This window comes from Centropristis striata, chromosome 6 (genome assembly GCF_030273125.1).
Source record: "Centropristis striata isolate RG_2023a ecotype Rhode Island chromosome 6, C.striata_1.0, whole genome shotgun sequence".
NCBI lineage: Eukaryota > Metazoa > Chordata > Actinopteri > Perciformes > Serranidae > Centropristis > Centropristis striata.
The window spans coordinates 16,239,473-16,265,330 of NC_081522.1; the positions used below are offsets into that span (position 1 = coordinate 16,239,473).

Below are 25,858 nucleotides of genomic sequence, written 5' to 3' on the forward strand. Positions count from 1 at the left end.
ATTTATTAATCTCAATTTACATTAAACCTTTAAAACTACACATTGTCGTGGCGTGATCGTTGCTCGTGAAAAGGGGATTATCTGCCAAATGCCTGCGCCTGCTTTGACAGATGGCAAGACACCCACTGTGTTAAACGGCATAGATTGGGGTCAGTGCTGGATACTACTCCCTTCCACCGTGTTTATACAGCTATATGCATACAGGAGGCCAAGCAGCATGTAGGCCTACTACAGTGTCTTCACAGTGCGCGTAGCTGTACGGTGGTGCTGCGATTAACATACAATACATATCTATATCCCCTTTTCAAGAGGATCGTGTATTGGGGTTAAGGGTCTATATACCGTAGCCTTTATACCAGTTAGTCTCCAGCTTGTGTTTTAATGATATGCCACTTGATGAATAGAGTGAGCATTCTGTCCGGGGCATGACAAAACTCATCCCTTTGTGTTTTTCTCTTCAATCCCAGTGATTTGCCTGTTTTGCATACAGCTAAAACCACAGTGCGCGTCCACGGGCTGCTCGCGGCTGCATGCACGCGCCCAGGTTCGCTTTGCATCTCGTCAAAACAAAACGGGGGCGAGCCAGTGAGCGAGCAAGCGGCGGCGCATGCTTCATGAATGAGTCCCCCTCCACCGCACAGCAGGTCGGACCCTTCATCCGCCTGCACCCTCATGCCCGTATGGGTGCGCAGATCGGCGGGGACCAGTAGAGGAGCCAGCCGCCAATGAGCCCGGATAGAAAACCCTTCGCATCAGTGCTACATGACCGTTTCATCCCACCAGGAACAACACGACAGGATAAGGTACGGTGAGTGCTGGCTGCTGTGGGCGGGCAGAGGCGCATGACATACGACAACTTTGTGGCCATTATGATACAGTTTTGTCCATATGGGTGGACTTTATGCTGCATCTGTGCCAGCATGTGTGTTTCCATAAGGCAGCCACGTTGTTTACAGTGCCACTTTGTCTCATTCTGTCGTCCACACAGGTAGAAAAAATAGAAAACCATCCACGTACGCACGACTGGCTGTACATTCCTCCCTGTAGGATAAACGTGGACTGTTGATTGCGTGTCTGAACGATGGATTGGCTATCTTATGTCGAATAAACATGATGGGGGTAGTTTAGTGGGATATCAATAGGCCGGAAAAGCAATACCGACTGAAAGAAATTAAAAGTGTTATCGATCTGACTGTAATCACTCCTACTAAAAGACAAGGAGGAGGGGTGAACAAAAGCAGAAATGCCCAGACTGGCGTGGCATGGCATGTCGGGCAGACAGTGTGTAGTCTCTGTGCTCATGGCATAGATGTGACCCTACTGTATTGAAACTGCAGTCCAATCCTGACGAAAACACACCACTCACACATTTTATCACTTGCATGCAGGGTGGCAGAGAAGGAGGCTCGTGTTGTGTCTTTGTCTGTGAAGTGACAGCCCAGACTGTTGTTCTCTCTTCTGACCAGGGGATGGTGCTTTACTATGCCCAGTATGTTTCTATGGGGAGACACCCAATAATACTGTAATGGCATAGTGGCTGCGTGGCTTTTACTGGAGTTATTCATACTGTACGTGCACACACATGCATTTCCCATTTTTCTCTCTGATGTAATGTGTGTGTGTGGCTGTCTGACGGTTTGGGCGTAGCTTGATTGCAAAACACTCTTCCTTATTGTTGAAATAACACAATACAGAAACAGAAAGCACACACATTACAGTTCCTTTTAGGTCACAAATGTGTGGATCGATTTTTTCCTTTGCCCCTTTGACCGTAAGTTCAATCTGTTTTGTTTTGTCTTTGTGTTTTGGTGTTCGCCCTATTTCATTCATTGCCTCATAGTGAGTGGGAGGAGAAGTATCGTGGCTCTCAGGGCCTCACACCGCTGCTTCACTTCCTTGTGATCACTGCCGTATGCTGTATGTGCCTTTTAATGATATGTTTACATTCAGTCAAACCTTATTAACCATTTCTCCATCATCCCCCCTCAACATATTCAGATGCTTGACGGACTCCGGCGGAGGCATGCCTCCCGGCCCTCCTCCAGACCCCTGTCACTCAACTTCAGCACCTTCTCTGCCCCTCCCCCGAGCCCAGACCTGGACAGCAGCAGTGAGCATCCAATCAGGAGGTGAGGCTCGGCTCCTGGGATTAAAATTTCACAACACATAGCATCCTGGAAAAAGCATGAAATATTAATTAGTATTCATAAAAATCCCACCATCTCCCCTCCCAGAAGATTTCATTAAGCGGCTGACCTTTGCTTGCAACACATGTTGACCTAATGATAATGATCTCCTGGTGGGATGTTTGATTGACTCCTTATGTGTGTACATGTCATCAGTTTGAACACTTACTCTCCATGCTTTCTGTGTATGTGGGCGTGGAAGGGGGTCTGTTGTTTACCGCCGTGCTGTCAGCAGAGAGTTTCTGGACTGCGTGGGTTTGAACTCATCGGTTCTTCTTCTTCTTCAGAGTGCAAGTTTTCACCAGCCCCTCCGGAAAATATGCAAACATCGTTTTCCTTTTCTTTTCTTTTTTTACATTCACATCCTGAAGGGATTTAGGATTCAGTTTGCCTCATGTAGAGCTAAACCAACAAGTTGACAGGGCCAATATGTTGACGATGTTATCTTATTGCAGATAAGTAATGAAAAAAATATTTGTACAGCAATACCAAAGTTAATACTGTTATAAGGCTGGTTGATACAATGATTAATATCATCAAAACAATATGAAATGTCTATCGTATATATTCATTCTTTTATTTATAGCTTCCATCCTGATTTTTTTTTTTAAACAGCAGCCAAACTGCATTATGGGAATATCTATGTCATTTGGACTGCGGTTTATGTTTTGATCCTTGCACATTGAAGTGAAGCTTGAGCAAAGCATAGAAGCACTTTTTTGTAGGTACACAAAAAATAGACTTTACCATGTGATTATTTCATATAGACTATTTATTTATTGAATGCTATACCATGATTTTTATTATTATCGGGATATGTAGTGAGCTGTATCCGGATAGAAATTTTGGCCTTATGCTTTCTTTCAGAGAGTTAGATGAGCAGATTGATACTCCTCTCATTTCTATGAAGCTACAGCCAGCAGCCAATTAGCTTAGCTTAGCGTAAAGATGGTAACAGCTAGCCTGGCTGGCTCCATCTGAAAGTAACACAAGCTGCATTCCAGTGCCTTTAAAAATCACAAGTTAAATTGTTATATCTATTTGTTTTAATCCATGCGAAGACTAAAGTGTAAAAGCCAGAAAAGTGGGTTATGTGCCAGACTTTCAGTGTCAGGTGCAGTGACTCCCTGGGGTCTCCACTGGTTTCCTGGGGGTTTCACGATGACATGACTCCATGCAGTTACACAAAATAGTCCAGCTGTCCCTCCTGTTTCAAGTCTTCATGCTAAACTAAACGAATCAAGTGCTGATTGTATGTTCCTACTTCTCATCTAACCCCTGCCAAAGAAAGACAATAAGAGGATTTCCCAGTATGTCAAAATAGTCCTTTAACCTCTTGATAAACAGTGCTGGACCAGTTTTTATAAACTCAAACTGTGCACCTAAACATCATTCAAATTCATAATAAATATTCTGCTAGAGATCCCCAAAATGTCCAAAGATACCTAACATGGCAGGTTCAATTTGATGCACAAGACATCCAGAACATGTCTACTTGATGGACTGGTGCTGTCATAAAAACATTGACTCCTGTTTTATAATATCTGATTCCATGCGAACATCATAGTTTAAAAAAGCTAATACACAACATATATGTGATGCTTTCAGGCAGGGTAGAAAAAGATGATCTTTTTCCAAACTCTTTAGAGGATATTAAACATCTATCTGTCTGGCTTCACACGTTAACTGCTTTCTTAATATTGTATTTCTGCACCAGCTGTGCTGAATACGGAAGAGCAGGAAAACCGTCTTTATTGTCCCGCATTGTGTCACTGCTTCCTATCCCTGTTGTTGTTGTTAATAAGCCGGACGACTTCCTCCCCCGCCTCCTCACTGTACAGTGACAAGCACAACAAAGTCTCAACTGCTTCAGTCTGATCACCCTGCAGTTCCTCTGGCATCTGTGCTCTGCATAAATATTTGTCTGCATCAATGGTTGTATTGTATTGAAAGAGATGCAGAGCATGCCCCCTATCAGTGCATGTGCTATTGTTTCCTCCTCTTCTGAGACCTGGGGCAGAGCGGTGGCCCACCTCTCAGCTTGGCTCCACCCATGCTGCTCTTAACGTGCTGCCCCTCTCTTGCCATGCATCATTCTGTCCTACTTCTCTCCTCCTCTGTCACTGGCCGCTCTTCCTATTGTCATTGTGCTTTTTTTCCTCCTCTCTGCTTACTCTGTCCCTCTTTCAGACTCACGCTGCTTATGTTCTCCCCTCCAGCTATTTCCTCGCGTTTCTTCTCTGTGTCTCTGTTGCTCATAGCCTGACCTTCTTTCTCTCCTGTCCACTACTTAGTGCGTTCTCTTGTTTCTTTCCACTCCCTCTATATCTCCCTCATGAGGACTCTGCACCGGCTGAAGCTGATGAGCTCCCCCAGCCTCAGCGAACTGGGGAAGAGCGAGAAAAGTTCACCAGAGGACAGAGGAGAGAAGCAAAAGAGGGCAGGAGCCAATGCCACCTGGAACAGGTACGCAAAATACAGTCAAGGTACCAAAAAAAAAGAATTTTGAACAATTATGTTGACAAGTTGGTGTGTGTGTTGTAGCATCCACAATGCTGTCATCGCAGTCTTCCAGAAGAAAGGTTTAGCCGATAACGAACTCTACGTCCTCAACGAAGGTGTCCGGTAAGTTTTGACAGGAACAGAAACAGAGGAAAACATTGACGCAGCACAGAGAAAACATCCCTATTTCAGCCTGTTGATGTCATTTTGTGCTATAATTAGTACAATTACTGTCTGTCCTACGTTAGCTGACCGATCATTTTCTTGTGAATGACTTTGTTTGTGTGTGTGTGTACTGTAAGTGGGCCTGGGGAGTCATGTGTTTATGCCAGATATCTTATTATCTTTCCAAACCAGACCCATAACTTCTATCACAGGAGCCTCCATTACAGCCCAGTAAACATATTTCCATGTACAGAAAAGCCACGAGGAGATTGACACACGTTTCTCCAACTACACAGGAAACTCTTTATGATAAAGCAGGAAAAACAGGGTGCTAATATGTAATTGCACAGTCATGTGTAATGCAGTTTAATAGCTAGCTTATTAATTGCAGGTTGTAAAAACCTTATTTACACAAAATAATAGTTGAATATTGTCCATCTTTTGGTTATTGATTGTTTTGTTTTAGTCAAAGTGAAGGAAAAGCCACAAATTTGTTTCCTCAGACACCTGCTGAAGACTGAGCTGGGGTTTTTCTTCACAGAGTACCTTCAGGTAATATGCTTTTAATATTAAATGAAATAGAATTGGGATCAGTATAGGGCTGCAAAACACCATTCAGATAAATGAAAGCAGTGGTATCTAAGATATTTATATTTAATGGTATCTTTTTACTGTATTTTACAGAACCAGCTGCTGACAAAAGGCATGGTCATCCTTCGGGACAAAATAAGGTTCTACGAAGGTATGGCAGACTGGATATATGGTCTGAGTACATTTTGTCTGAGCCTGTGAATTGAGCTTTAATCAACTGTTTTTTGGCTTGTTGCAGGTCAGAAGTTACTCGACTCTCTGGCAGAGACCTGGGACTTCTTCTTCTGTGATGTTCTCCCGATGCTGCAGGCCATCTTCCATCCAGTTCAGGTGCACACACATCCTAAGAGTCAGCTGTTATTTTTGTCTTTGCTGCCCAAAAGATCAACAACCTTAACTAATCAATCTTTACTGCATGATGATCAACGTTTTTTGTTCTTCATGTGTGTGTGCAGGGTAAAGAGCCCTCTGTCCGACAGCTTTCTCTGCTTCACTTCAGAAACACTATAGTCCTGAGCGTAAAATTAGAGGACGCCCTGTCTCGACCTCGGGCCCGTGTGCCCCCCTCTGTTACACAAATGCTGCTTATTCTACAGGTAGGCCTGCAAGACAAAGATAATAGCCTGTTTCCTCACTCACAGTTCATTGTTGTTGTCACCAACATATCAAAACTGCACCAAATCATGTATGTAAGCACATGATCGCACAGAAGGGTGGAACACTTTCATGGAAGATAAATATTTGCAGTTTTACATCTTCAGTTCAATTTCAATCTGGTGTCTAGTAATGAATATACACACACAAAACTGAATGGCATAAAAACACCAAGTGCATATAGTCTTAAAAGATTCCATACAAAAGACCAACTTGTGATGGGATGGTTTTGGAATCTTATTCAGTACCCAAAGTTAATTTTATCATAATTTATTCTTATTCACATGTTGTTTTGATTAATCTTATTATTATTTTTGTTTCTTAGTGTGTGAGATTAACTGTCATAAAAAACAATTGTTGTAAACACACTGATATGTGACAGTGAAGCACACTATTCTTACATTTGAGAAGCTGCAAAATGTTGCAAAAATTGCCTATTCTGTGAATTAATTAGCATTATTGTCATGGATTAGTTTTCTCATTGTGGTGATTGCTTAAGCACCAGGTACAGGAGGTTTTTTCTATTGGTGTGACTTTGATGGCTGTTTTTGTTTAGGGGGTCCACGAGTCGCGTGGTGTGAATGAGGACTACCTGAGGCTCGAGTCCCTGATTCAGAAGGTGGTCTCTCCCTACCTGGGCACACACGGGCTTTACTCTGGTGATGGTACTGAGGCCAACTGCTGTGTTCTGGGTGAGACAGTGAACTCAAAAAGCAAAGAAATACCACCATTTGTCTGATGGGTGATGTAAATGAAACACTCCCTACTTTTCTTCTGGTGTTTCAGAGAAGCGTTTACCGTGGGGCTGGTCCAAGTCTGCGGATCAACCGTCTAAAAACCCTGTGGTACGATCGAAAAGCTACAATATCCCTCTGCTGCTGACCCCTGTGGCTGAGTATGACCCAGATGCCAGCTCTGTTGGCAGTGGAGGAATTCGGCGCCACTCGGCCTGTGAGATTATAACATGCCTGGAGGAACAAGGACTGGCCTACGCTGACTTGGCCTCAGGATCTGAACTGTCTGACCCCTCCTCCAACAGGCTGTGTGTGGGCTCTCAGTTCAATGGTATGACACAGATTAAGATGTCTGAAAAAACTGGGATTGTAATGTAATAATCCATAATAATCCAGTACCCTCTCATTCACAGGTATGGTACAAGCAGGAGCGAGTGCCATGGACTTGCCTCTCTCGTCTCCCTCTATCCTCCCCCTTCATTCCTCAGGAGCTCTGCACGGCACCGAGGCCACAACAACAATGACTGATCTCAGTAAGGGTGCATCCTCCACGCCGCCCAGCGAATCATCCAGCCCCGAAACCATAATTGGACAAGTGCTGGAGTCTGCGGACTCAGACTCGGATGGAATATTTATTGATTTCCCTCCTCACTCCTCAGAGGCGATGGGGTACTGCCGTGAGAGCAGGCAGAGCACTGTGTAGCTGTGGTTGCCTCTAGGAGGGCACCTCCCGTCCCTCCTCCAGTGTGTACGGTAATAATCTGCAAGACAGATTAAAGAAATATTACGACTACATTTCATTCAAATTGGTACCATCTTCATTTCTTACAAGTCCATTCCAAGTGCTTTCACTGGTGAATGAAAACCTTGCAACTCTTAATGTTGCTTGCTCTTAATGTCAACTTTTTAAGAACTTAGAAAAACATCTTGGTTCGACGAAATACGAAGCAAAATAGGATTTAAAGGACTGAAATGTTTAATGTGGTTTTAAACTTGAGGACACCGTAGTTGTGACCTTATCTTTTTTATTCAGAGTTTTCAAATGTTTTCATAAACCCAAATAAATCACATTCTTTTGTTGAAGGATAATTTAACTGATATTCTATATTTCTCTTATTGACAAAAAAATAACATGAAAAGACCGGAATCCACAAATAATTATTTCCAACAAGATTTGCCTTTGTAGCCAAAGTCTTATTTATGTTCCCACACTGCCACATACATTCATTTTTGTCTAAAAACATTTTCTTGTTTCTTCATTATGATGAACATGGACACAATGATGTACCTAAATCTGAATATGTTATTTGGGAAAGCACAAATAATGTGATAGAAACAGATATTTATTCAATCAAAAGTTGCTCACTTAAAAAAGCCATGATTGACTATATTTCAATTAATTATACGTCAATAATAAATTGTTTGATGATTTGTATGCACAAAAATTGCATTGACAATGTATATTAGGTAAGAAAGTACAAGATAAGACTTCTCTTTCCCAGCCCTTTATCTGAATATAGATACAGGGATGGTCATTTTGTTGGTTGAACAACTGCAGAAACAAATACAGATACTCTCTGTAGACCTCTAATAGGCACGGCCATTTATTTTGACTCAGTACCACATTCACATTTGTTATTATAAATACTCACTAGATCATCAAATGTGTATCAATCTGTGGCAAACAATATTCCCCAATGATACAGCAAATGTAATGTAATTCATTGAATACAGTGTCCAGATCTATGTATCATTATGTATGTGAACTCCATATTTGTGACCCAAAGAGTTTATGGCTTTACCAGGCTTTTCAGGCTTGTGTCTGAAAGTCAAAGACATACTTAGAAAGTAATTTAGACTAAGGCACTGGTGGTTTTGGTCTTTTCATGAGATTTGCGAACAAAAATATACAATATAGTCCTTATCCTTTAACCCGTAGAGTGTGTAGGTTAAAATTGTAGTTCTGAGGTTTCAAACAGCATCAGTTTCTTATCTCTGCTGAGGAGAGGTTAACGCCTCCATTCACATGGAAAAGTGACAGAAACTTAAATATTTATCATGGATTTGATTTGTGTATTTTGAATGTCACAACAGTTTTGTATTTTATGTTTACGCTTTGTTTTCTGCCTTTTGGCAGTAACAGTAATGGGGTCTTCTCTCTCTTTTGTACGACATCTTATTAAAATGTGGACTGTTGTTGTTTTAATGTCGGCGCCGGTCATAGAGGTCTAATGCAAACTTGTCTTAGAGCAAACATCAGTGTGACAGCATTTCTTTTATGCATTAGCTCTGTACAGCAGCAGTTTGAGGAATGACAATGTTTATTGTTTACATTTGATAAAGACATGAACATGACTGAATGTCGTCTCACACACTGTATTTTGCACCACCACTACTTTGTAAATAAAAATGCATTGTTGGTTTTTAGGACAGCTAGATAGTGTAAAGTGAGCTTTTACCTTTAAATGAATTGAGATTTTATTAAGGGCTTTTTAACAGAATCTTTTTCAAATGATGTTTTACCTCAAGCGTTTTGTACTTTACTTTTTTGACAATATATGATGTCTACGGAGTTGTACTTTGTATTCATTTGTTATACTAGCCCGGTAAAAATTAAATAAATTTGAATAGTATTTAAAACATGGGTTATTGCCTTCTATTTTAAACAATTAATTTATATTAAAAATAATATTTGCCTTGATTAATATTTCCATGTGTATGAGAAGCCACACAGACTTCTAATGTGGTTGGTCATGAAGGGGAGGTGATCCACAATCGCAGCTGGCCTTAGTTTTACCATTTATGATAGTAAAGCCAGGATTTTAGAGATACTGAGATCAAAAAGTCCAAATTCTCCCAATGTACCTCCCAACCCCACCTCAACTCACAACTTCGAAAACAAAAACAAAACAAATCTAAAACCCTGGAATCACCAAGGACCAGAATGTGTATGGTTTTTTAATTATTTTTTTCAACCCCACTGGGTCAGAAGTGATGATTGAGAGGGATTATATTGGTATTCTACTTTAGTGTTTTTTAGTTGTATGTTTTAAACTCAAGGTTCACTTCTTAGCTTTCTTTCAGTGCTTACAGTTCAGTTGCTATGGAGAGGAAATAAAGTAAATAGACCTGGCATTAATATGAACTCAGTGTCCTCGATAGTTCCCAGACCTGAAGTTGTATATCAAAATAAAAGACATAAGCTGAAAAAGAATCATGCTTTTGTTTTGAAAATAGGTACCGGAAAATATGCAGTTAGATATCACAATAAAATATAATTGCCATGCTTTTATTTTGTAAAGACTGACCGGAAACTTTGAGCTGGTAACTGCTGGCGGAGCTGAAAGAAGCTAAAAGCTAAGAGCTAACTACACTGTACTCCTCGCTGTTATTGAGCTGCTTTCAGGTTAAAACTAACACGTTTTTTTAAAGTGCTGACATTTTTGCCGGTGGTAAAGAGTCAGTCCTTCAATGAGATTGGCTCTCCTGTTGAACTTGGTAAGACATCTTTCTCTGAACAATGTTTTTATTTGGGTTTCGCAAGTTAGCTATAGCCAGCCAACACACAGTAGCTTCCGGTCTGCACTAAGTGGAAGTAACAGCAAAATTATTCCTCAGAGATACACATTTATAAAAACCTGAAAGGTAGTGGAGGGAGTTTTGATGTGTGACTAAAGTTAAATCCTATTTTCAGACAATACATCCATCAGATAATTTGGTTGAGCTTCCTGTGTTGTGTTTTGGTGTGTTCTCAGATCAGTGTGTGTGTGTGTGTGTGTGTGTCACCTTGGCTGCAGTCCTCAGTCTCTCTGGGCGTGGGTGATACTGGCTCTGTGCCAGTCCTCTGTAGATGAAGATGTCCCTGGCCCAGCGAGTGCTCCTCTCCTGGATCTTTGCCCTGATCTTTCTCATCATGCTGGTCCTCAAGCTAGACTCTAAGATCCACTGGAACTGGTTTCTCATCTTCCTTCCTGTCTGGACCTTTGACACCATCCTCATCCTCATGCTGATAGTGAAGATGGCAGGGCGCTGCAAGCCGGACTTTGACCCCAGGGATGGGGAGCAGAGCCTGAAGAGGAGGCTGTGGTACCTGACAGCTCTGCTGCTGAAGCTGGCCTTCTGTCTGACACTGTGCTCCCGCCTGGAGAGGCTCACCGAAATGTGGGTCAGTGTGGTGTGTGTCCCGCTGTGGGTGCTGCTGGGTGGGGCACTGGTGGAGCTGGGACACAGTGTTTTCCACTACAGGAGGGAATGAAACGGAGGACTCTGCAGTAAACACAGAGGACAAAAACTTTTTCTCTCGCTTGGGATGCACCAATCTGAACCACTGGATTGGTATCAGGGCAGATACTGACCTAATTAGGTCGATCATGTAACAGTCAGACATGACAGATCCACATAAATACAGTTTCATCATCAATGTCTATAAAATTCAGTGTCTGCTATAAGTTACATTTAAATCACAGCAGATTGCAGACTTAATGACATGCTGTACGGATCCCAGTGAGTTCTGCATTGTGTGGTTTAAAAGAAAGTGTACTTGTATTTGATTGGGAATCGATATGCAATATTCAGAAAGAAGTCAGAAATCTTTCCACAGTAAGAGCTTATTTGGGGTCATTCTTTGACAGCATTAGATCTTTGTTCAAAAGGAAGAATTAAGGTACACCAGTCTTCAGTTTGGCATCTTTAGAATAAATCCAGCCTTCACATTGTTTGAGCATTCACATCGCTGCCTTCTGGCTCATCTTTAGGCTGCAGAATTTAATGAAATGGTTAAAGGGTAATAAGAGTTTTTATTTTTATTGTTAAACCTGCTCACGTTCTGCCATTGTGATCCAAAATCAGTTACTTGCTACACTAAATGTGAGACTTTAAGTCACTATTTACGGAGAGACCGCACATATGTACACACAAATGCAGTAATTTCTGATGTGGGATCCTTGTGACACTGAATTTGTGTTGACCGAATGAAATGATGCAACCTGCAGTAGCATGCACTGTGTGCAACTGAGCCATATTATACCTGTTTGTGAAATCACTGTTTAATCGTATATCACTATCTGACCATTTCTGCAAAGCAGTTATGTGACGATACACACATGATGTATTACAATTATTTCAGTCCTCATCCAAGAATGTCTCTCTCACAATTTGAATGTAAATTCTTTACTTTCTCCAACTATATACACCAACTATTGTGGCACCAAAGTTCATGGCAATCAATCCACTAGTTTTGAGTGTTGGACCAACATCATCTAGATCCAAGCCAATTAAAGCAAGTTTTTAACTGGTTGTCAAACTGTCTTAATTCAATACTGACACCTCTACATGACATCCTTACTGGTAAAACGTTAAGTTGGAAGACATTTTTCTGAAGAGAATAAATATGTTGATGTTATCTTTAATGCTAATGGCTAAAACTGGGGCTGGATCATTGAGAATAAGATACAAATTTAATTTTTTTTAAAAAAGGGACAATGATTGACATTAAACAGAGGTAGATAATTTTGGGTTTTGAAAGGATTTAAAACCGATTCTTAACCGGTCCTCCAAAATGTTTTATTTATGAATTACATAATGAGATCTGTATCAATATTATTTATGTTAAGCCTTATGTCACCATTGTCATTACAAATTATTGACCTCATATAGCCAAAATGGATATATTATCTCATCACTCTGCAAACAGCAGTGTTTTAAAAAGAAAACGATTCAAAATAATTGTATTTACTTATTTTCGCAAAACAAATGCAGGGAGGTGGTGCTTATGGAAACATTACCACTTTTGTCCACAGGTGCCACCAAAATCAACACAAAATGAAAGTAAACCATAATGATGTGAAATGCAGGAGAGAAATTAAGACTAGGTCAATATTTTTGAACCATTTATTGAGAGGTTCTGATCAGAGTATAAATCACACTACCAAGTCTTATCTTAGGAAATAAAATGTATTTACAACAAAATCTTCACATACATTGGTTTCAAATAAAAACAGACAGTAAATGATATAAATAAGTTCTATGGAAAATAAAACTTGTCTTACAAAAAATATATGCAATTTCTGTATACATTTTCTCACATTGGTGCTAATAACATCTATACTGTACAGTTTTGGTACATACAGTATCATTTACAGCCCTGTGTGAGTCAAACAACGTCCAGTCTGAAAACAACTACTTGCTCCGATTTTTGGAGTGTTATTAACAACAAACCCCATCGACTAAAGCAACATGGCAAAGAGGGTTTCAGCAGGAGCTCGGTGACTTGCTGCAGTGTCCCAAACGGTGAACGAAAGTATTCCTATAGCAGGAAGCAAGGATGGTTGTTTTCAGATTGGCTAGTCCAGTACCTAAAATAGGTGCTTTAAGAGCGAAGCTAAGTAGTGCACAGGCACTGACACATGGGTCACATAACATTTTATATAGAGCCTACATACATTCGCTAACAAACGTGAAGTGAGCTACTTAGCTTACATTCTTAGGCACTGATAAAATATTTGGAGAGTGCATCCTCTTTTCACTACATCACTGGAGTAATGTAGCTGTGTCAGTGGGAAATGGAATGCACCTCGCTCATTGGTTACAAATCGGAAAAGACCAGTTGATGTTTGAAGGAAGGATGCATTTTCAAATACTCTAACAAAGCCTCGGCGTAAGTTGTACAGTAAAAAAAAAAGAAAAGAAGACTAGACATCTAGACATTCATATTAATAAGTCTTTCTGTGTTTGGGGTGTGTGTGTTTTAAGGGGCTGTTTTAACGAGTGCTGCTGTGGCCGTGTGTCCTGTAGGGGCGTAGCAGGTTTTCCCTGCACAGTGTCCTTTGCTTTTGGGCTTTTAGAGGGCACAAGTGTCCGACTGTCCGATACGAATTTAGAGGAAGAGCCTCGAGAGTCACTGTGATGGTGGGTCTTAGGCCGACTGTCTGTGAAGGAAAGGGCCAGAGTTTGGTGAGCCTCCATCGGCTTAAAGAGGTCAAAGGTGATGAGTGTTCGTGGTGGTTTGTGTTCTGGTGGTGCAGAACCAGAGGCAGACTTCTTCCTTTCCTCTTTGCTGTTGACGTCTTTGTCCTTCTTTCCATCTTTTTTAACCTGAATGTTTGCAGGTTTGGGAGTGCCTGTCTTCATGTCTTCTCTCCCTGACTTTGCCTGCACCCCCTGCGTACTTGATGTGTTGCCCTCCTTGCCCTCCCTGTGTCCGCTTTTCTCCTTCTTCCCATGTGAAGACTTGTGTTTATGCAAGCAGGCGTCTCGAGCCTCCTCTCTGTCCGGCCGTAAGTGAGACGCTCCTCTGTCTTTATCGTGCTCCTTCTCTCTCTTGACGTGCGGTTGTGTCTTTGAGTCCCACTCCTTGGCCCACTTCTCGTCTCTCTGTGCCGGCTGGGGGGTTTGAGAGGCTTTACTGCCCTCTCTTGTCCGCTCCTCGTCCTCTTTTTTCCTTATCTGCGGCAACGGCTGCGTTGATATGGCGCCCTCTCTTCCTCCCTCGGCCTTAACTTTCTCCTGCTCTCTCACCCTGTCCTTCTCTCTGTCCCTGTCTTTCCCCCTTTCCTTTTTATCCCTTTCCTTCTCTTTACTCCTTTCCTTGTCCTTCTTCTCTTTAGCCCTCTCCTTCTCATCTTTCTCTCTTTTTCCTTTATCTTTTTCCTTTTTGATTTGTGGGGTATTGTAAATGCTTGTTATACTATCTTTAGTTTTCTCTTTCACACCCTGACCTGGAACATTTGTCTTCGGCTGCCTCTCGTCCACCACATCATTCTCCTTCCTAATTTGCTGTAGTGACTTTAAGGATGAAGTGTCCACTCCACCCTCCTCATGGCCCTTCTGCAGTGTCTGGCATGTGTCAGCACCTCCGCCCCCCCCTCCCTTTCTTTCCTCTTTTTCCTCTTCCTCAGCTTTAGGCTCTATTAGTGTGTGAGTGAGTGCACCTTCATCTCTCTCCTTCTTGACAAAGGGGAGAGACTGTGTTGTTGACAAGCCCTTTATCTCGGCTCTGTTCTCTTGCTCTTCCTCCTTGAAAATCTGTGTCGGACTCTGTGAGGCCGGCCCCTCCTCTTTGTCCTCATCTTCCAGCTTTGTCACTGTCTGTACAGCAGGTTCACACTCCTTCGCCTCGACCTCCTCGTCTTCCTCCTCCTCCTCCTCCTCCTCCTCCTCCTCCTCTTCTTCTTCTTCTTTGATATGAAGTGTTTCTTCTCTAGGTGCGCACTTCTCTTCCTCCACCTCTTCCTCCTCCTCCTTCTCTTCGTGTTGGTGATACTGCTTGAGTCGGATGTGCCAGGCCAGACTGCAGACAGCAGCCACAGTTTTGAACTGGTGAACGACTCCTCTGGGAATAAAGTAGATGTCATTGTGGTAGAGTTGTATTCGAGCATATCGGATCCCCTCCCTCCTTAGCTGGTTCAGCTTGGCATCATCGATCCACTGTACACACTGTGGAGGGAGTGACAGGAACACATGAGATTCAGTAATTCTTAAATATCAGAAAAAAGTTTAATTATTGCATCGTAGAAGGTAAACATCAACATAATCTGATCACAAAATTCCTCTGTTCTACTAATTGATTACCAAAAGATGAAGTGATATACAAGAGATCAAAGAAAAGCTCCGGGTTTTCTTGTTTTGCAGCTAAGCTACATATTTGACAGGGGACAATGCAACAAAATGTAAATATAACTTTGACATATTATAACCTTATAAGAATATGCTGAAAATGTTAGGTAACAGAGTGTATACACATTCGGCAGACACAACACAACATTATCCTTAATGTTTTGAAGTTAGCCACCTGGCAAAATCCCAATATTCACCCTCAGAGCTTCATTTTTGGTTTCCTGAGGAGAATATCTGTCTAATGCTCTACTAGAGCCGTGTGTCAACCAAGAAGTTCCTGGTTTTGGTCCCACAACTACTTTTCTAGGAAATAAAACATTCCCATAGCCCATTGTTTTCTGTGTTTCCATAGAGCATGCAACCAAAAAACTCCCCCAAAAACCTTGTCTCACTGAAACAACAATTTACTCCTGCATGGTATTTACTGATTCACGTTGGATGTAATGAAATGCAGAGGAATCAGAGAGTTTGTTAGTTATTTATTTGTACTTGAGAACCTAACCGCTGTGAAACAATCAGAAAATAACATTATATTTCTCACGGTCACTGCCTATTGGACACCAAGAGCCTGACTTTACTTATAATTTAATCAAACAAAGAGAAATGCTCTCACATCATATTCATACCACTGCATCATACTGAGCAAGACTAATAACTGACCCACCTGAGACAGGGGAGGTTCGTGAAGGTCCAGCTGCAGCCTCATGACCACATCTGGGAAATCTGCAGCGTGGAAACACACAACGTCTTTGGTGATCCGGGCAGGAGCGTCACTGCTGTAAAGACAATACACAAGTCCTGTTTACAGATCTGAGGTTGCTATTCTATGCAAATATCTGTGCTTACTCTATGTGGCTAGGTAAAAAGATGCCACTGTGTACTTACTCCTCTCCGCAGCGCACGGCCTTCAGCACACCTACAGCAGCAGTAGTTTGTCTCTCGAACCCCTGACCGATGTGGTCAGCGTGGGCTCTCGTCCGGTCCTCAAACAGCATCTCCCTGGGCTCACTGGCTCTGGGTAGATACTGCAGGTTCTTTATCTCATTGGTGGACCTGAAACACAATTATTCAGTCAGGACATGTTCAAGGCATGGTTAAGTACCTGAACATGGCATGTGGAGCTGAGAGATAAGCAGTAAGTATTTCACTCGTTTTGCTACAACAGCTTCACTTCAAACTATTTCTTTTGAAAGTGCAGATGTTGGCGATACGATAACAGCTGCGCACTTGCATACATTTACAGACTCAATATGTCAACCCACCTTTTCCTTTTGAAGGGTGATTTTGGCATGTCTGCCATAGGGATCATCTGTTCTCCTGGTCTGACCCACATAATGGGGCCATCGTCGCTCTCAGTGGGGCTCTGCAGCCGCAGACTGGAGAACGTTCCCCAGGGCAGAGTCCGCTGAATAAACATAGTGTGAGAAATTTCCGAGTTACATAATGACTCATAGCCATACACGGGGAAATGAGAGACAGACGCTCACACGTCCAATGGCTGTAGGGGTGTGTACACATGAAAACATAACAAACACTAACCTCCAGAAAGGGAGATTCCTCTAACATGTTGATGAACTCTGGGAAGTAGTCTCCAACCTCCTCGTCCACAGCACCGACCAGACTGACCTGCCGCATGGCCCCGGCACGGTATGTTCCCTGGGAATATGTCCGCTTCACCTGCAGGAAGGACCACAGGGAACACAGGTCAGACCCTCACCCGAAAGATATCATAATATCCACAATCTCCACAACTTAACCTGACATGTACTTTACAGCTGAGACGATTTTAATAAAATCATATGCATCTTTTATAGAACATGTCCATCTCATAAATAGTGTGACCTTTCCAGTGCACCTGCCTTTAATAAAGGACACATTAAGAGTAACATCTGCATCTGTTTGCCATAAATCCGAATATCTGGGTCTTTCAAAGACCTCCACACACAAGACAGTCATCAAGAGAGGCAAATGTTAACACACAACAAAAAACTAGAAAGGTTCTTGTAAGGTGCAGAACTCCACCAAAGCCATTCCCTATCTCGTAATGTTAACAGAAGTGAAAAATAATTTGTGTATCTGCCCTGTGACCTGGACCCGCTCCAAAATGTAATGGGCTCCTCCTCGGCCCGTGCTTTACCTTTCCACCAAGTAACAGTAAAATGGGTCCAGTAGTTTTACTGTAATCCTGCTGACAAAAAGACAAACTGAAGCCAAGAGATAACTACTATGGCGGAGGTAATAAAAACTGCAAATAAAGACGGTCTCGCTGAGAAATGAAGTAAACCAGCAGAGAACGTCAAACACTGTGGATAACACGAACGAATCTAGACAACCGGACTAACTGACAACAAAATCCAACCTCAGGATCACAGTCCACTTCAACAGCGTGAATGAGCTTTGATAAAGCAGGACTGATGCCTCAGAACAAATTAACTTTTATGTGTCAGAATCAGGGTGATCGAACTCTGATCACTGTGAAGCTTTAGTTGGATTATGGTGTTTTCTTACTGCAATATGCATCAAATGTATTGTGTTTTTGTTTGAGGGATTACAGAAGATGGTAAGGGTGTTGATGATAATGTGCCTAACACCTGTTTACTTATAATGTATTAAATAAAACTTTATTAATCCCAATGAAAATTGTGGGGCAAAAGATGCCGTGTTTACATGGTAAATTAAATACACATGATATGTACATAAACATTTTTTTTTACAAACAGTGATATCAACAAATTAAAAACATAGAAAGCTCAGGTCATCCCAGCACACTTTACACAAGTTTAATTTGCTTCCATCAGGATGGAGGTTTTTATCTCCCTAGATAAGACACTAAAAAGTATATGAGGTCTATTGTTCCACAATTTATCGGCTTTTTAAACTAAATGTAATTGGACCCATTTAGTAGCTGTAGATGCAACAGGGTTTCTGGCTTTTTGCTTTCTCTCTATGACTTTGGTGAAAATTAACATAATGACATTGGTCGTGTGCAGCTGTACTTTTTTATTGTTAGTCATAGCTGGGCTTTTCTGTGTTTATCATTATTGACTGAGCCAACTCACCCATCTGGGATATTAAAGGTTCTCCTTACACAAACAGGAAAATATAAAAATATACATGTAAAATCTGAGTACACATGATGGTGCAACCCATGAATGAAAGTGCACAGTACTGGTTACTATGTTAAAAAATTAAAAATAAAATAATCTAAAAGGGTTTTGTACCCAAAAGGTGCAACTATTTTTCATAAAGACAGAGCTTCCATGTTAGAAATGTTACAAATAACAAGCAATTAAAGTATGAATAAAAAGTATAACCCGTTTAATACGAGGTGCACCACACTGCAAGTGGGAGATGTGATAACAACAGTGGGAGTCTGAATTTAATGTTAGCCTTTCAACAAAGACAGATAATGACACCAGATGCTGACAGAATTAATATGGCCCTGCGAGTGTTTACTTAACTACAGCCAAAGTGTTAACATTGAAAAAAGACAGTTGTTCATAAAAATTGTCTCTTGAGAGCAGAGTAGGCCAAACTAGACCAACACTGCTCTATTCTACTCTCTGCAGATGCACACCAGTCTTTCTAATTCAATTTTTCTGTGGAAGATTTCTTTTCCTGCAGAACATTGACACCTAACTATGCATTAAACCTATCCCAGGACAAAGAAGGAGCACGGACACCCAACACATGGTCTCTCCACCAGTCACCACCACCTCCTCCAAACACAGCAAAAGAAATTGTGGCCTATTTGTTTTCATCTTTTGTAAATTGTATTTATAGTAATCTTTGCTTTGTCCTTTCTCTTAAAGTGTACATGGCTTTGTTTACCATGTATAAACAATAAAGATTGTTGAAACAGAGAACACAAAAAAACAAACGCAAAAACGAAAGCTGCAGCATTTCAAGATGTTGTTTGGGATGCTCTAAAACTGATTCTCAAAGTGAGAAAGAAGACCACTGGGCTTTGTGACACACAACTCACAGGAACAAAACACTGAGAAAATGTGTATCTACCAAAAAAGTGAATATTTCAGGCTGTTGAGCCAAGTGATGCAGTAAAATACATGTAATCCTGTAGGGCATGGGCAAAACGGAAAATCTTCCATCCTTACATAGGTCATTTAATTTAATTTATAATTTTATATACACAGGTGCATCTCAATACATTAGAATATGATGGAAAAGTCCATTTCCAGTAGTTCAAGTCAAATAGCCCGAACCAAGTATTGAGTCATATAGATGGACATACTTTTCAGAGGCCAACATTTCCATATGAAACATACTTTTTAAAATTGGTCTTTTTTTAATATTCAAATTATTTGAGATACTGAATTTTAGGTCTTCATTAAATGTAAGCCGTAATTACTATAATTAGAAGAAATTAAACAAATTAAGACATGAAATATTTCGGTCTGTGAGTAATGGATCTATATAATGTGTTATTTCCACTTTTTGAATTGAATTACTGACATAAATAAACTTTCTATGATATACTAACTTATTGAGATGCATCTGTATACTATAGCATGTTTTCCAGAAATTCAATAAAATAGTGTCTATGAAATTCTTCGACTCCCAGGACGCCAGGATCTAAATGTAAAGTGTTGTCCAAACGATGTAAATATTGCCACAACACAGTTTAGCCGCTGTTTTCCCCCGGACACAGTGATGTGAAAAAATACATATGATAAATACATATCTTCCTCATCCCCCAGCTCTATAATCTGTATCAGTTACTTCCACATGTAAGGTTAATGCCAGCAGATATTCTCTAGATTCTGACGTCATTCAAACGACAAACAGTCATTAATCAGGGAAACTGACTGCTGAACCATCTCAATGCTGTCAATATCAAGCGATGTAAGGCCCAAACTGGCCAAATTAAAAAAATATGCCGACAGTTGCCTCGAGTTTGGTTGTATTGAAAACAGCAACAGGATGAAATGCACCATCTGCCTTATGTTGGTAGCGGAGGAAGTCATGATGGCAGACAAGCTGAAGCAATATCTGATTACAAAGCACTTGAATATCAGTGCGATCAGGAGGGAGACCATGGGAACATTTTCTTCTCAGTGAGGGGTCCCTGGGTTGAATAATTTCACATTTTCCTGAGCTGAATTTGTTCTCTCAACTTTTTGATTACAAATCTTGCTATATTTGAAAGGTCCTCCTTACAATCAATCAAAGACAAATGCTTTATAAAAAAACTAACAACTTATCTCAGACCGAGCAGTCTTTACTGGTGTTCAAAATGAGTTTTCTTATCTGTGCTCGTCTAAGTCCTATTTTTCTCTCGTCAAATCAACTAATACCACAGGTTTTTAGATTTGATTTAGATTTTTAAAGTAGTTTGACTTTCTGTTTGAAATTAAGAAGTCAAAGAGATATTTAAAATCTAGAAAAGAAAAGCGACCAGAAAGTCTGAACACAACCAAGTGAAAGCCAGACTCAAGAGCATCGCTCACAATTGTCAGGAAGAGACAACAGCAACATGATTCAAATCAAGTCACACGATAACCTTTTTAAACTCATAAACAATTAAGCTTTCCTCAGTAGTGTCTTTAGAGGCTGACATAAAAGAAAAACTCTAAGTGAAAGTGCCTCTACACTCTCTCAGAGAAATGTTTTGAGGAACCATTATGTTAAGTGACGTACAACATGACACAAACCATTAGGCCTTACTGCTGCACAAGTCAACCTTGACGCTGAAACCCTCTGAACACAGGAGTAAAGACGGTTGGAGGCAGAGTGATGAGCTCTCTCTCCATCAACAGCTTGGACAAAGACTGACACACAGATCATTTACAAAAAACTGTTGATGTGTTGTCTCGGCTTGTAGCAGTGGAATCTGTGCTGCTCACACCTCCAGACTACAAACTGACACTTTGAGGAGAGTTCAGCTTCTTCTAACGCACTGAGCCTTCGAACTGTGTTGCCCACTGCAGAGAGGGGAAATAATACAAAAAAACTAAAATCTTACCTGAGTGTGGAAGTTGACCATGGTTGTCGTCTCTATGTCCTTCTTCCCGAGCACCTCCATCTTTACTGGGGCGTTGGGGAACTTGTAGGAGAAGTAGTCCAGGAAGTCTGGGAGGTAGGATGCCGCTCCATGGATGATTCCCATCACAAAACATGCAGCCTGGGCCTCGTCCTCGCTGAAGGAGAGGGTGACAAACTCCTGGGCGAAACGCTGCATCTCAGCTGGAGACAGACAGGAGAGCTGCTCGGTGTAGGCGTGCGCCACAGATGCTCCTCCGTTGGCCTGCTGCTCGATGTGGATCAGACGGCCAAACTCTAGACCTGAAAGACCCGGCGCTAGGGTGCAGTGGAGCGGGGAGCTGTAGCTGAGCCTGTCCCTGACCATGGAGGAGATGGAAGAAGAGGTAGCAGCACTAATAGGAAAATCCTGTTGGTGTTGTTGTGGCGCTGCGGTGGTGTGGAGTAGACTGCTGCTGTTCATGCTGTTGTTCCCGTTGATTCGACTGAGGAACTCGGGCGGACCCAGAGACACTCCTGTACACACCGTCTGGCATGACCGATGATACATTTTGGGTCGGCTGTGCCTCTCCTTCACCCGCTCGCCATCTTTGTGCTTCTTTTTCTTCTTCTTCTTGATTTTCTTCAGCAGGAGGTCTTCCTCAGAACCAGCTTTGGGCTTCTCCTTAGACTCTATAAAGGAGGATAAAACATTTTTACAATAAGTACAATGTTATGCATCATGTTGAGGGTTAATAGAAGTGGAAAAGTAACAGTTTTATATACTTAAGATAACATGTGAACTTTGACAACTTTGTGCAAAAGTAAGCACATTTGTCGAACTATGTTAAGTTTTAATGTAACTGTATATTAATGAATGGCGATGGGTTGTAATTTGCGTGACCTATAAATTATGGCATTTTTTTTTTTTTAAATCAATAGTTAATTAAAAATATTTTCATATTTGATTTATTTCCCACAATTAGAGGTGACTTGAGCAAGGGGCCTCAGCCACACCTCCAGCATGGCAACATTTTTAAGATATATTCAATTCAAAGTTATCTCAAAATAATGAAAAAAAAAGAACACTTTTCATCCCAATCTAACCAACGCTGCATGTCATGCCTACCTTTCTGTGGAGAAATCACGTCTCCGTTCTCTCTTGCAATGTCATGGACAGGTGGCAAATTGTGATTTTTCCACTCTTTGCTCTTTTCCTTCTTCTTCTCCCGGTCTTTCTCCTTCACATGGTGATCTGAGAGGAGCACAAGAGGAGACAGAGTGAGGTGAAATGCTGCTACATCCATGCTGAGCAACATAACTGACGAACAAACATTTCCACGTGTATATATCACCATCTGGGCCTAATAAATACTGGGGCCTGTGGTGGAGAATATTATGTAATAATTAAGTTCATCGTTTTATTGCAGTGTTGCTTGCCCTACAGACTTGAATTTGAACATAAAGTGGTGTAACGGGGTTGAGTAGGGAGCAGGCTGGCTGTGTTGTCCTACCTCTCTGTAGCATTTTCACGTCGCCGTTCTCGGTCTTTGTATGGCAGCTAGCTGGGCTCACTCTCTCCACACCAGCGGCGGAGCTCCGCTGCGCTTCACTGCTTTTCTCCTTGTGCCGTTTCTCTTTCGCCTTTTTCACTTTGTGAGGCGAGGCGAGGAAGTTGCTGATTTTGAAGATTTTCCGAGCGGGAGTCGTTGGCACCGCGGCGGCGGTGGAGTGGCTCGCCTTGGCCGGGCCGAAACTCCATTTCGCTGGGCTCCCACAACTCTGCTTCCCGTTGTGTTTTTCCCCTGCGCACACCTCTCCGTTCAGTTTCCTGTGCTTCAGGCCCTTCTCCTCCACCCGGACCTTCTTGGGGGGCGGTGGGTAAATGTCGCTGGAAGACTGTGGTCGGCTCTCCGGCGGCCGTTTAGCTATCAGGGGTTTAGGGGAATTTGTTTTGCTGTTTGCTGCGAAATGCATGGAGTCCACGGCCTCGGCCATCTTGGAAGTTTCTATTTTTTACGGTCAGACGTAACTGGTGCGTGAGAGCCAGGCCGGGGGCGGGGTTCAGCGGGCTACGTAACTGACGCACGGAGGAGGGAGAGCAGAGCAGCAGACTGTTTACAGCCTGCAGGACAAGACACAGCACTGTACTCCTCACTGCGCACATACACTACACATTACCATGAGAGGAGCGGGGAGGCCTGCCGACAGAAGGGGGCATTCATGATCTCAGTCATTAGTCAGTTTTGCTCTTCTGGGTTTGTCATCAGTCTGCTATCAAATGTGGATGAAAAACGTAAAAATGTGGTACAACCCCGATTCCAACAACGCTGGGGCGCTATGAAAAATGCAATAAAAGCAGAATACGTGCAATACATTAATGAACACTGCATAGCATCATATCTGCTTCTGGCAAACTGAATTGAAGACTGTGCACCTTACCTCCCTTTCTTGCCTATGTTTACATTATATCGTATATATTTTTCTTTACATTTACTTGCCTATGTATGTTTATGTTTATTTTGTATATTTTATATATATTTTATTTATTGTCGCACTGCTTTTTGGAGTCAGCTCTCAACTCTCATTGTACATGTGTATAGTGACAATAAAGGCATTCTATTCTAATGCAAAGCTTTGCAAATCCTTAGCGACCTACACTCAGTAAAATACAGTATAAAGACGAGATATCTAATTCTCAAACTTTTTTGTAAATTCATAAAAACGCATGTAAAATGCATCAAACTAATTCTGAATCTGATGCATTTTCTTATTATTCACATTTTACACCGCGTCTAATAGACCAGCAAAGATTCTTTAAGCCTATTGTGTTCTAAAACATTTGTATAGGCCTATATGTAATTTGCTGATGCATATATTGGTATTTCTAACTAAAGACATTTTTTTATATATATTCATAATTGTCTGATAGGCTTATCAAAAATGTCTGGAAAAAAACAATCAACTAAATATTCATTAAAAAAAATGTGTTCACAGTGTTTGGTCATATTGTCCGAAGTCCATTATGTGACATTAAAGTCTTAATCAATGTTTAACAAGTAGTTGAAAATTGTAAAGAATTACATTTTATTCTGATATATTACTTAAAGATGTCACTAGGTGGCAGTATATTGATGAAAATACATTTCCTTGTGTAACAATCATCACATCTATTGACCGTCCCAGCTGTTATAAGAAAGGGAAACAGTCACAAATGTTTTGAGGTGTTAGTTGAAAACATGCAGATTTATATTTCACAATAACACATGGTTAGTCACTAGATTTAATACATCCAAGATCTAAGTACTATTAATCATTTTATGTCAACATTATGTGATTAAAACGTCAATACCATGCCTAAACGCTGTCTTCACAACATACTAATATTGGATGAAGGTTTTCTTTTTGTTATGACAAGAAAACAGAAACAAATCCTGCAAAAATGTGGAAAATTAAATTTCTCACAACCATTCAGTCAAATGGTCCTGTCTCTTTCTCTCTGAGTCCACATCCATTTATATGCTACTTTAGTCTGTATCTGCAGTAAAGTAGAAGTCATAATCTGCCAGAGATTGGAAAGGTAGTGTATACAGTGGTGCTCAGCGCTGACATTGGCTTACTCTACAGTAAGATTTGTTTATTTCTTTTGACCCGAATTGTTCGTTGGGTGAATGTTACACTCAACACTGACACTTAAACAGTCGGCATAGAGAAGAGGACACAGTTCGCAGGATGATAAAGTAAAGGTTATTTTTGGTTTCCATAACACGAGTCATTGTAAACAGAATAATCCTTTAAAGAGCCAGCAGCAGTGGTAGAAATCTAAAGGTATTTTATTTTTTTATTTCCATTTCATGCCACTTTATACTTCTACTGTAACTCGGACAGAAATATTGATACAAATAGTTACTTTTCAGATTAAGATTCAACAAAACATAATATAGAGTTTATAAAATATGATATTGTACAAGTAAAGGCTCTGAATACCACCCTCCACCAATCACCTTCAGTATTCTGGATAATAAAAGAAAGTTTTTATTCCAAGGTAATTACTTTTAGCAGCCTCAAGTCTCCTGTAATATTGACGTACAATTGGTACAGAGAAGAAAGAAAAAAACAATGCATTCAGTAACAAATATCTGTGCATTTACATGTAGTCTATCCACTATGTATCGTGCACGGTTTCTATTAACCACATCTGGGAAATATACAGAATGCAGCACACATTTATTCAGTATGAACATCAGGATATGATATGATGAAAAACCAAGTATCTCACATTTATGACACATGCTTTTATATAACGTCTGCTACTATAAAACTTAAAAAATATAAAATAATCTCGCCTGTCATTAAAAAACACCCATTCATTTATCTTGCATGCAAAATATTTCCACGTTTGCCTCAGAGTTCACTCCCGGTAGGCAGAAGGGG

General features: G+C 41.0%; 3 protein-coding genes across 4 annotated transcripts; 2 read left to right on the forward strand and 1 right to left on the reverse strand.

Moving 5' to 3' along the window:
- The first annotated feature begins 640 nt into the window (after positions 1–640).
- prr5a (proline rich 5a (renal)) lies at positions 641–9,313 on the forward strand. Its single transcript, XM_059335994.1, has 11 exons — positions 641–803; positions 1,999–2,129; positions 4,527–4,652; positions 4,731–4,811; positions 5,357–5,405; positions 5,538–5,595; positions 5,683–5,774; positions 5,900–6,040; positions 6,655–6,790; positions 6,885–7,163; positions 7,246–9,313. The coding sequence occupies exons 1-11, from the start codon at positions 726–728 to the stop codon at positions 7,533–7,535; spliced, it is 1,461 nt and encodes a 486-aa protein (XP_059191977.1). The 5' UTR covers positions 641–725; the 3' UTR covers positions 7,536–9,313.
- Positions 9,314–10,122: 809 nt separating this feature from the next.
- tmem60 (transmembrane protein 60) lies at positions 10,123–12,127 on the forward strand. Of its 2 annotated transcripts, none has more exons than XM_059335481.1 (2): positions 10,123–10,330; positions 10,588–12,127. In XM_059335481.1, the coding sequence occupies exon 2, from the start codon at positions 10,683–10,685 to the stop codon at positions 11,085–11,087; it is 405 nt and encodes a 134-aa protein (XP_059191464.1). In that variant the 5' UTR covers positions 10,123–10,330; positions 10,588–10,682; the 3' UTR covers positions 11,088–12,127. The 2 variants fall into 2 exon arrangements, with proteins under 2 accessions (XP_059191464.1, XP_059191463.1); XM_059335480.1 differs by having other exon boundaries at positions 10,125–10,330; positions 10,630–12,127.
- Positions 12,128–12,707: 580 nt separating this feature from the next.
- On the reverse strand, positions 12,708–23,436 carry LOC131973474 (lysine-specific demethylase RSBN1L-like). The gene is made up of 8 exons (XM_059335479.1): positions 22,939–23,436; positions 22,554–22,679; positions 21,429–22,117; positions 16,985–17,122; positions 16,708–16,850; positions 16,331–16,498; positions 16,110–16,221; positions 12,708–15,265 (listed from the first exon to the last, which is right to left on the reverse strand). Exons 1-8 carry the CDS (start codon positions 23,420–23,422, stop codon positions 13,538–13,540), a joined length of 3,588 nt encoding a protein of 1,195 aa, XP_059191462.1. The 5' UTR covers positions 23,423–23,436; the 3' UTR covers positions 12,708–13,537.
- Positions 23,437–25,858: the final 2,422 nt, after the last annotated feature.

What these genes read in the sequence shown, in the direction of transcription:
- prr5a (XM_059335994.1), top strand. Translation starts at nt 726, where the DNA reads ATGAGCCCGGATAGAAAACCCTTCGCATCAGTGCTACATGACCGTTTC. An exon ending in AGTGAGCATCCAATCAGGAG is followed by an intron (nt 2,130 to 4,526) that starts GTGAGGCTCGGC and finishes CTCCCTCATGAG; the next exon opens with GACTCTGCACCGGCTGAAGC. An exon ending in GTCCTCAACGAAGGTGTCCG is followed by an intron (nt 4,812 to 5,356) that starts GTAAGTTTTGAC and finishes TTGTTTCCTCAG; the next exon opens with ACACCTGCTGAAGACTGAGC.
- LOC131973474 (XM_059335479.1), bottom strand. Translation starts at nt 23,422, where the DNA reads ATGGCCGAGGCCGTGGACTCCATGCATTTCGCAGCAAACAGCAAAACA. An exon ending in CGTGATTTCTCCACAGAAAG is followed by an intron (nt 22,118 to 22,553) that starts GTAGGCATGACA and finishes CCTCCTTTATAG; the next exon opens with AGTCTAAGGAGAAGCCCAAA. An exon ending in GCCGTGCGCTGCGGAGAGGA is followed by an intron (nt 16,222 to 16,330) that starts GTAAGTACACAG and finishes TTGTCTTTACAG; the next exon opens with CAGTGACGCTCCTGCCCGGA.
- tmem60 (XM_059335481.1), top strand. Translation starts at nt 10,683, where the DNA reads ATGAAGATGTCCCTGGCCCAGCGAGTGCTCCTCTCCTGGATCTTTGCC.